General features: G+C 46.1%; 1 protein-coding gene across 2 annotated transcripts in view; it reads right to left on the reverse strand.

The window, feature by feature from the left end:
- Positions 1 to 8,854: 8,854 nt before the first annotated feature.
- VPS37C (VPS37C subunit of ESCRT-I) overlaps positions 8,855 to 11,470 on the reverse strand; it is a 9,502-nt gene continuing 6,886 nt past the window's right edge. Inside the window, exons 4-5 of one of the 2 annotated variants that reach the window (XM_084630851.1) lie at positions 11,446 to 11,470; positions 8,855 to 11,165 (exon numbers count right to left, since the gene is read on the reverse strand). The exon at positions 11,446 to 11,470 is cut by the window's right edge and continues 58 nt beyond it. In XM_084630851.1, the coding sequence (XP_084486977.1) occupies positions 10,398 to 11,165; positions 11,446 to 11,470 (793 nt within the window). In that variant the 3' untranslated portion in view covers positions 8,855 to 10,397. The remainder of the gene's footprint in view (positions 11,166 to 11,445) is intronic. The other variant, XM_084630852.1, reaches the window with a different exon arrangement.

Below are 11,470 nucleotides of genomic sequence, written 5' to 3' on the forward strand. Positions count from 1 at the left end.
TCTCTCTGGACCTCAGTTTCCCCATCTGTAAAATGGGGATAATAATACTTCTCTTGTCTATTGTCATAAATATAAAGGGAAGGGTAAACCCCTTTGAAATCCCTCCTGGCCAGGGGAAAGCTCCTCTCACCTGTAAAGGGTTAAGAAGCTAAAGGTAACCTCGCTGGCACCTGACCAAAATGACCAATGAGGAGACAAGATACTTTCAAAAGCTGGGAGGAGGGAGAGAAACAAAGGGTCTGGGTCTGTCTGTATGCTGCTCTTGCCAGGGACAGAACAGGAATGGAGTCTTAGAACTTTTAGTAAGTAATCTAGCTAGGTATGTGTTAGATTATGATTTCTTTAAATGGCTGAGAAAAGAATTGTGCTGAATAGAATAACTATTTCTGTCTGTGTATCTTTTTTGTAACTTAAGGTTTTGCCTAGAGGGGTTCTCTATGTTTTTGAATCTAATTACCCTGTAAGATATATACCATCCTGATTTTACAGGGGGGATTTCTTTATTTCTATTTACTTCTATTTTTTATTAAAAGTCTTCTTGTAAAACACTGAATGCTTTTTCATTGTTCTCAGATCCAAGGGTTTGGGTCTGTGGTCACCTATGCAAATTGGTGAGGCTTTTTATCCAACATTTCCCAGGAAAGGGGGGGTGCAAGTGTTGGGAGGATTGTTCATTGTTCTTAAGATCCAAGGGTCTGGGTCTGTAGTCACCTAGGCAAATTGGTGAGGCTTTTTACCAAACCTTGTCCAGGAAGTGGGATGCAAGGTTTTGGGAAGTATTTTGGGGGGAAGGACGCATCCAAACAGCTCTTCCCCAGTAACCAGTATTAGTTTGGTGGTGGTAGCGGCCAGTCCAAGGTGTAATATTTTGTACCTTGGGGAAGTTTTGACCTAAGCTGGTAAAGATAAGCTTAGGAGGTTTTTCATGCAGGTCCCCACATCTGTACCCTAGAGTTCAGAGTGGGGGAGGAACCGTGACATGGTGGCACAGTGGTGGGATTAACCTGAAATCATTTTGAGATCCAGTTGAGATTTTTTGAACTAGAAATACAGATTTTAAAAAGGAATTTTTAGGAAGTCCAGGAAGCAGCTTTGAAACTGAAAGCAGCTTGGTTTCTCTCTGCTTTGTGGCCAAGCAGAGACAAAAGGGGATTATCTTGTGAATTGCAGGTTTTCTTTGCCTGGAGGCAGGGTACTTAACTCCTGCAGGGAAATTCACAGTCTTCCAACCCAGAGGTTTTTTTTTTTTTTCTTTTCTTCCTAAAAGTAAATAGGGGGTGTGTGCTCTACCCATTTGCCTGGAGACAAAAGTGGCAGGGTTTTTTTTAGGATTTTGATTTTTTTTTTGTTTTACAAGGAGCACAGGTTTGAAAAGAAATTTTTTTTTCCTTTGGGCTGGGTAAGCAGGTTTCCAAGTAGTTGGAAGTTTTTTGCTTTAATTTGGGCCCAGAGCAGAGACAAGGGAATTGTCTTTTTCTGTAGGCTGACAATCACTATCAGAGAATAGGTATTCTATTCCAGCACAGCAAAATTTTACAGCCAAGTTTTGTTTGTTTATTTCTAAACCTCGGGTGTAAAGTTAGTTAAAAACAGAGGTTAGAATGGCCAAATCCTCGGCTCGACTACAGCTGGAATTAGCCAAATTTCAGGCTGAGGAAAAACAAAGGGAACATGAAAGACAGATAGAACTCATGCGGCTGGAGAAGGAGGTACAGGAGGCTGCCCACAAGAGGGAAATGGAGGCAAGGAAGCATGTGGAGGAGATGGAGAGGATAAAGGCCCAGCAGAATATACCAACAAACCCTAGCAATCCTTCTCCAGGTACCACTTCCCATCCCAGAAAGTTCCCCACCTACAAGGCAGGTGATGATACTGAGGCCTTCTTAGAAAACTTCGAAAGGGCCTGCCTTGGGTACAACATCTCTACTGACCAATACATGGTAGAGCTGAGGCCGCAGCTCAGTGGACCCTTAGCTGAGGTGGCAGCTGAAATGCCTAAAGAACATATGAACAAGTATGAACTGTTTAAATCCAAGGCGAGAGTCAGAATGGGGATAACACCCGAGCAGTCTCGTCGGAGGTTCCGAGCCCTAAGGTGGAAACCAGACATGTCATTTACCCGACATGCCTACCACATTGTGAAACATTGGGATGCCTGGATATCAGGAGCAAGTGTTGAATCTCCAGTAAATTTGCCCTTCCTAATGCAAATGGAACAATTCTTAGAGGGTGTTCCTGAGGAAATAGAAAGATACATCCTAGATGGGAAACCCAAAACTGTAATTGAGGCAGGAGAGATTGGAGCCAGATGGGTGGAGGTGGCAGAGAAGAAGAAAACTGGTCGCAGTTGGAGCGGAGACCAGAAGGGACCACCCCAGACCACACCCTATTACCGGGGGCCGCCCAAAGCCCCACCTACCTCCCAAAGAACCCTCCAGACCCCTTATCGTCCCACCACCCCGTTCTCCAGCAACCCACCTCGCCCCGGTGACCCGTCAGCTGGACGATGTTTTAAATGTAACGAGCTGGGGCATGTAAAGGCCAACTGCCCCAAGAACCCCAACAGATTACAGTTCATTGCACCGGAATCACACCAGAGGTCCACAGGCCCAGATACCTCCCAGATACCCTTGGAGCGGAGGGAAACTGTGAGTGTGGGCGGGAAGAAGGTCACCGCGTGGAGGGACACCGGAGCACAAGTGTCAGCTATCCATGCTTCCTTAGTGGACCCCAATTTAATCAACCCAGAGATCCAAGTGACGATTCAACCCTTCAAGTCCAACTCTTTCAATTTGCCTACAGCCAAGTTGCCTGTCCAGTACAAGGGCTGGTCAGGAATGTGGACTTTTGCAGTCTATGATGATTATCCCATCCCCATGCTGTTGGGGGAAGACTTGGCCAATCACGTGAAGCAGGCCAAGAGGGTGGGAACGGTCACCCGCAGCCAGGCTAACCAAGCCGTGGGGCCTAGCTCTGTTCCGGAAACTTCTATCAGGGCCCGGTCAGAGGTGATGGACCCGGACCCCAGGCCAATGTCTGCAACAGCAGTAGTGGATCCAGTCCCAGAGACCCAGACGGAACCAGTCCCAGAACAGGAACCAGCCAAACAACCAACACCAGACCCCGTGCCAGCACTGAATCCAGTACTTGCAACCTCAACACCAGAGGGCCCCACCGAACCTGAACTGGCAGCAGCCGATAACCCTACACAAGAGGCTCAGCCGGAGCCTGAATCCCAACGTAGTGCACCAGCGGAGAGCGGTTCACAGTCAACAGAAACAGCTCCATCCCCTGTATCGCTTCCAGAGGGACCAAGCCTATGTCCCCAATCCAATGAGGAACTGATGTCTCCAGCATCAAGGGAACAGTTCCAGACCGAACAGGAAGCAGATGAAAGCCTCCAGAGAGCGTGGACGGCGGCACGGAGCAACCCACCGCCTCTCAGCTCTTCTAATCGATCCAGGTTTGTTGTAGAAAGAGGACTTTTATACAAGGAAACTCTTTCTGGGGGACACCAGGAAGACTGGCATCCTCAGAGACAGTTGGTAGTTCCAACTAAATACCGGGCCAAGCTCTTGAGCTTAGCCCACGATCACCCTAGTGGCCATGCTGGGGTGAACAGGACCAAAGACCGTTTGGGGGGGTCATTCCACTGGGAGGGAATGGGCAAGGATGTTTCTACCTATGTCCAGTCTTGTGAGGTGTGCCAAAGAGTGGGAAAACCCCAAGACCAGGTCAAAGCCCCTCTCCAGCCACTCCCCATCATTGAAGTTCCATTTCAGCGAGTAGCTGTGGATATTCTGGGTCCTTTTCCGAAAAAGACACCCAGAGGAAAGCAGTACATACTGACTTTCATGGATTTTGCCACCCGATGGCCGGAAGCAGTAGCTCTAAGCAACACCAGGGCTAAAAGTGTGTGCCAGGCACTAGCAGACATTTTTGCCAGGGTAGGTTGGCCCTCCGACATCCTCACAGATGCAGGGACTAATTTCCTGGCAGGAACTATGAAAAACCTTTGGGAAGCTCATGGGGTAAATCACTTGGTTGCCACTCCTTACCATCATCAAACAAATGGCATGGTGGAGAAGTTTAATGGAACTTTGGGGGCCATGATATGTAAATTCGTAAATGAGCACTCCAATGATTGGGACCTAGTATTGCAGCAGTTGCTCGTTGCCTACAGAGCTGTACCACATCCCAGTTTAGGGTTTTCCCCATTTGAACTTGTATATGGCCGTGAGGTTAAGGGGCCATTGCAGTTGGTGAAGCAGCAATGGGAGGGATTTACACCTTCTCCAGGAACTAACATTCTGGACTTTGTAACCAACCTACAAAACACCCTCCGAACCTCTTTAGCCCTTGCTAGAGAAAACTTACAGGATGCTCAAAAAGAGCAAAAAGCCTGGTATGATAAACATGCCAGAGAGCGTTCCTTCAAAGTAGGAGACCAGGTCATGGTCTTAAAGGCGCTCCAGGCCCATAAAATGGAAGCATCGTGGGAAGGGCCATTCGTGGTCCAGGAGCGCCTGGGAGCTGTTAATTATCTCATAGCATTCCCCACCTCCAACCGAAAGCCTAAGGTGTATCATATTAATTCTCTAAAGCCCTTTTATTCCAGAGAATTAAAGGTTTGTCAGTTTACAGCCCAGGGAGTAGACGACGCTGAGTGGCCTGAAGGTGTCTATTACGAAGGGAAATGTGCTGGTGGTGTGGAAGAGGTGAACCTCTCCATGACCCTTGGGCGTATGCAGCGACAGCAGATCCAGGAGCTGTGCACTAGCTACGCGCCAACGTTCTCAGCCACCCCAGGACTGACTGAACGGGCATACCACTCCATTGACACAGGTAATGCTCACCCAATTAGGGTCCACCCTTACCGGGTGTCTCCTCAAGCTAAAACTGCTATAGAACGGGAGATCCAGGATATGTTACAGATGGGTGTAATCCGCCCCTCTGAAAGTGCATGGGCATCTCCAGTGGTTCTAGTTCCCAAACCAGATGGGGAAATACGTTTTTGCGTGGACTACCGTAAGCTAAATGCTGTAACTCGCCCAGACAACTATCCAATGCCACGCACTGATGAACTATTAGAGAAACTGGGACGGGCCCAGTTCATCTCTACCTTGGACTTAACCAAGGAGTACTGGCAGGTACCGCTAGATGAATCTGCCAAGGAAAGGTCAGCCTTCATCACACATCTCGGGCTGTATGAATTTAATGTACTCCCTTTCGGGCTGCGAAATGCACCCGCCACTTTCCAAAGACTTGTAGATGGTCTCCTAGCGGGATTAGGAGAATATGCAGTCGCCTACCTTGACGATGTGGCCATATTTTCGGATTCCTGGGCAGACCACCTGGAACATCTACAAAAAGTCCTTGAGCGCATAAGGGAGGCAGGACTAACTGTTAAGGCTAAGAAGTGTCAAATAGGCCTAAACAGAGTGACTTACCTTGGACACCAGGTGGGTCAAGGAACTATCAGCCCCCTAAAGGCCAAAGTGGATGCTATCCAAAAGTGGCCTGTCCCAAAGTCAAAGAAACAGGTTCAATCCTTCTTAGGCTTGGCCGGTTATTACAGACGATTTGTACCGCACTACAGCCAAATCGCTGCCCCACTGACAGACCTAACCAAAAAGAAACAGCCAAATGCTGTTCAGTGGACCGGAAAGTGTCAGAAGGCCTTTAACAAGCTTAAAGCGACACTCATGTCTGACCCTGTACTAAGGGCCCCAGACTTTGACAAACCGTTCCTAGTAACCACAGATACATCCGAGCGTGGTGTGGGAGCAGTTTTAATGCAGAAAGGACCTGATCAAGAATTCCACCCTGTAGTGTTTCTCAGCAAAAAACTGTCTGAGAGGGAAAGCAACTGGTCAGTCACTGAAAAAGAATGTTATGCCATTGTCTACGCTCTGGAAAAGCTACGCCCATATGTTTGGGGACGGCGTTTCCACCTGCAAACCGACCATGCTGCACTAAAGTGGCTTCACACCGTCAAAGAAACTAACAAAAAACTTCTTCGGTGGAGTTTAGCTCTCCAAGATTTTGATTTCGACATCCAACACATCTCAGGAGCTTCTAACAAAGTGGCTGATGCACTCTCCCGTGAAAGTTTCCCAGAATCAACTGGTTAAAATCGTCCTTGAGATGTGGAAAATATTGTTAGTCTTTATGTACTTGGTAGTATATTTAGAGATGCATGTGTCTTATTAACTCTGTTTTCCTAGAGCTCCAGGAAGAAATCCCAGCCAGTGTTTCACCCTAGCTGAGATTTGGGGGGCGTGTCATAAATATAAAGGGAAGGGTAAACCCCTTTGAAATCCCTCCTGGCCAGGGGAAAGCTCCTCTCACCTGTAAAGGGTTAAGAAGCTAAAGGTAACCTCGCTGGCACCTGACCAAAATGACCAATGAGGAGACAAGATACTTTCAAAAGCTGGGAGGAGGGAGAGAAACAAAGGGTCTGGGTCTGTCTGTATGCTGCTCTTGCCAGGGACAGAACAGGAATGGAGTCTTAGAACTTTTAGTAAGTAATCTAGCTAGGTATGTGTTAGATTATGATTTCTTTAAATGGCTGAGAAAAGAATTGTGCTGAATAGAATAACTATTTCTGTCTGTGTATCTTTTTTGTAACTTAAGGTTTTGCCTAGAGGGGTTCTCTATGTTTTTGAATCTAATTACCCTGTAAGATATCTACCATCCTGATTTTACAGGGGGGATTTCTTTATTTCTATTTACTTCTATTTTTTATTAAAAGTCTTCTTGTAAAACACTGAATGCTTTTTCATTGTTCTCAGATCCAAGGGTCTGGGTCTGTAGTCACCTAGGCAAATTGGTGGGGCTTTTTACCAAACCTTGTCCAGGAAGTGGGATGCAAGGTTTTGGGAAGTATTTTGGGGGGAAGGACGCGTCCAAACAGCTCTTCCCCAGTAACCAGTATTAGTTTGGTGGTGGTAGCGGCCAGTCCAAGGTGTAATATTTTGTACCTTGGGGAAGTTTTGACCTAAGCTGGTAAAGATAAGCTTAGGAGGTTTTTCATGCAGGTCCCCACATCTGTACCCTAGAGTTCAGAGTGGGGGAGGAACCGTGACATCTATTTATAGTGTAAACCCTCCAGAGCCGGGGCTGTCTCTTACTTGGTGCATCTCCAGTGCCTAGCACAATTCAGGCACTATTGTAAAACAAATTAAGAAGATTTTCCTAAAACCTGGTTCTGAAGTGACATGGCAAAAATGGCATTGTCAAGCTCCATGCTTATTTCTCATGGTGAATTTCATATCAGTTCTCTCAGATGACATGAGAAAAGATGTTTCTACTAAGTGCCACAAGCTCAGCCTGTTATCTGACAGTTAAGCTGGGATCTTACTGGCTTGCATAACGCTGACAATAAAGATTCAGCACCTGGAATTTAGCTGATATATGCTGATGATGCCAGACCCAGAACAGAATTCAAGTAAGTCTTCCAAAGCTGAATAGGGACTAAGAAGTCAAAAACACAAAAGCCTCAATTGTCACTGAAGTCAACAGAGCCAACTCTGACTACACCCAGGGAGCAGGCCTTTGGAGTAAGGCAATAACATTTTTATGTAATCACTTTTCACAGCAAAATTATGCTTTAATCTATTTAATCTAAAAGGAGACTCAGTCTCATCCAAAGACCACTATAATTAATGAAGTATAAGTTCCTAGAAAAATAAGATAGATATTTGGAGATTTTTAAGCGCCTTCTTAGACTCCTCCTGAAATACACTTCACAGCCTACCCCACACTGTGGTGCTATTCAACAATTGATGACACCATGCAGAAAGTGTACCAAACCAATTCTTTTTAGAGCGGTTTCTGCTTCTGTCTTTCCCCTTCCCTATGACTAAAGAACATGTGTGTGAAAACAGATTATCACAACTGATTCTGAGTTAATCCAACCATTCTTTGTTTTAACTCACTGTCCTATAATATCACTAACTCCACAGCAGCCAGCTGTTATGTCACAGACAGGCATATGATATCACTTGTGAAATAAACAACAAAACCCAGCAACACTCTTCTCACCCAGACAAAATGAAGAAGAAACTCACTCCTTACATCTGCAGAGAGACTGTTTGAAACATATGAGTTTGTGCTATTGTTGCTGTTTCCAGTAGATAAAGAAACAGTGAGCCGGGGGGACACACAGAGAACTCATATTTCCATGAATTTAGAGAACTAGATGTAGAAGTTCACAAAACCAATATTAGAAGAATTCTCTTTCACAGAAAGCTCTTCACAGTGAAGGTCACACCGTGCATCCTGGGCGCTAAAGAACTGCTCAGCTGGTGCTACAGATGGAACAGACCAAACAATACTGATATGAAAAGACTCGCCCATTAAAAAAAAAAAATTAAAAACTTCGGCAATAGTCTTTGCTGGGTTGTAATTGTGACTGGGTGTGTGTAACCATGGAGAGTGAACTACCCTCTCATTCAAGCTGAGACAATCCGATCCGGTCAGCTTCAAGACACCAAAAGCTGCAGAAATGGGGGCTGAGGAGGTCAATATTAAACCAAGACAGAAAGGAAATGAGACAAAGGAATGAGGCGTGGGAAGGGAAAATGGAGGATAGAAACTACAGTGCAGAGAAGAGGAAGGTAAAGGAGAAATGATGCTGAAGCATGAGATCAATTAGCCCCTGGAGAAGAGGATTGCACAAATGTGCGCCTAGGGTATGTTGCAGACTGAAAGGCAGGAAGGATGATGCATAGAGAATTTGGCAGCGAGAGATAGAAGAGGAAAGACTATATGGACATCAAAGGGAAATCAATGCAAGGATGCTGAGTTGGCAAAAAACCAAAATCAATAAAAAATTTCAACCAGGCACCACTTCATATCCCAAAACAATCACAGCTGCAACCCTGTGTGCAATTAATCAAGTTTTATTACTCTAATTAATCACAGATAGAGAACTGTTTCCATCAAATTCCAAAAGCTTTCAACTTGGTCTAGTCCATTAGTCATCTATCTTTATAAATAACTTACAGGTAAGCAACAGAATTTGGTAGGTAAGTGCAGACCAAAGCAAAATACCATTTTTGTTAAGAATCCTTCATTCTCTCTGTTGGGTCCATTGTTTCCTCAGGTCAACAAAGGAGGAAGGGGGGCGGGGAATATGCAAGGGATACTGGATGCTTCTTGATCCAGTGTACCTTCACCCCTACCGCAGGTCACTAGAGAGGAGGAAGAGACATTGCAGGAGACCTTACATACCTCAGTGTTTCACTGAACCATTACCAAAGTTTGGATAGTAGTGTTGTTTTCCACCATCAACCAGCAAATAAGGCTTAGTCACCCAGATTTCTACAGGTCAAGGCACATGCTGCCTTGCCTCCAAATTATTAGCAGCTCCAGAAGCATCACGCCAACTCATTTTATCTCCATGGCAGAACAGATATTCCACATATCAAATCCCAGGCATATTTCATGACCCTGATGCCTTCTCTGTGATAATCCACATCCTGCAAAGGAGGGCTCTGCCTGCCTCGTAGCTAAAAGGGGCCAGTGCTAAAGGGGCCTTTTCCCACGAGTAGGCTGGAAACAGCTGAAATGGATAGACAGTGGCAGCACTGGACAGACCTTTGCTTTGCAGTAAAATCATAACATCAGTATGGTTAGACGGACAGAGGCAGTGGTAAGGAAATGTTGGTCCTGCAGTATCCTGGGAATGGCAGGACTGGAGCCGGTTTTGAATTACGCTACAGTGACATGGGGCATATCAAGGGGTGACCTATCCCAACATGCTAGCTAGTCGCTTCTCATTGACAAGATAAATTATGCATTGATTCTGAATCTGGCTGACTCTGCTAGTCTAGTTTCCAGACTTGAGTTCCCTAGGAAGCAATATGAGCATTTCCGGTCAAATACTGTCAGAGATTCTCACTCCATCTCTCTCACACCTGTGTCTTTAGAATTCTTTTGGTATATATCTATATATGTAGAAAACTATACACACAGGCATCTCACACACAGGTCCTCAGTTGGTGTAAATCAATGCATGTTTTGCCCATTTATAGTAGTAGAGAATCTGGCTTACTATTTATATTTTCCAACATGGCTTCGAAAGACCAAGCAGTACAAGTGGCCACCGAAGAATGCCAGCAGCCATCACACGGTATTATTCATTAACCAAAACCTAAAATAGTGCAATCCTCGGATGTGCTGTTACGGTGTCACTTTGTCTTACATCTCATGCTGTTAGCATGTATAGGACGCCAGAACCACACCTCTCACCTTACATAATGCTTATACATGTATGGGTCTGAGGACAACACTCCCAGCTCTTTCTTCTTTTGCTTATTTCTCAGCAAGGATCGATATCTCAGACCATGACACAGGAGAGGATGATGAAGCAAGCTCTCCAGAAGTACTAACTAGTATCCAGGCCAAGCAGGGCCTCGAGGTGGTGGAGGTGGTGGGTATCCAAAGGGAGAATGTGAAGCTGGAAGATACGGAGGCTGGGATGGAATTGGAAAACTAGGTAGCGGTGGCTGGGTTGGGTATGGACACTGTGGTCTTCCACCTCCTGGTGGAAAATATGGAGACTGTGGAGGCTGGGGGTACCCTAGTCCAGATGGAGCTCTGGGCTGGGGTTGAGAGTAACCTGAGGCAGATGGTGGCCCTCTGCATGGAGCCCAAGGGTACCCTGGGGCTGAAGATGAGCCTCTTGTCTGAGGCTGGGAGTATCCTGGTGCCGAGCCTCCAGGTGGGGCCTGTGGGTATCTGGGAGCTGGAGGTGGTTTATAGGGAAATGTGGGTTGGGTGCTTGGCTGAGAGGAGGTGAGGGGTCCCATTATAACTGGTGCTCCAGAGAAAGGAGCAGGTTGGAGAGTTCCATGGGCTGTGGGGCCTACAGGCATGCGTGGGGCTGGACTATAGGGCAAAGGGAAGGATGGTGTTCCTGATAGGAAGGGCTGTGGCTGCTGCTCATCAGCAGGCCCAGGAGTTACGTGAGGAGCAGGATGCTGGTGGTTAAAATGAGAGTCACTGGCTGGTTCCTGTGAAGCTTCGGACTTCCTCAGTACCTCTTGGAGCTTTTCCACTCTGACCCGTCGCAGGTGGGACAACTTCCTCATGGAGGAAAACTGCTCAAGAAATATCTCCAGTGGCACTTCGCCCTCCAGGAACTTCTCGGCCATAGTCTGAAACACAAGACACCACTGATACCAACGCTGCCCCCTCCAATGTTCTCTCCCAGCTCCAGCTCAGACCCCATGTTCTCAGACATGGCCTAGATCACATGGAAACAATTAAACCACTCAACTATAAAGGAGTGATAATCCCAATCTTTAGGACAATGGCTTCAATCTATGGGAGATAATCTCCAATTTAGGGTGCTGGTTGGGGAGGGCAATTTCAAGTTTTCAGGGAGATTTCCATTAGTCAATTTTATTTTCATTTGAACTTAAATTTTAGTATCACCTCAGATTCCTCTTCAATCCTTTGG

Source organism: Lepidochelys olivacea, assembly GCF_965140295.1.
Source record: "Lepidochelys olivacea isolate rLepOli2 genome assembly, chromosome: 6".
Taxonomy (NCBI): domain Eukaryota; kingdom Metazoa; phylum Chordata; order Testudines; family Cheloniidae; genus Lepidochelys; species Lepidochelys olivacea.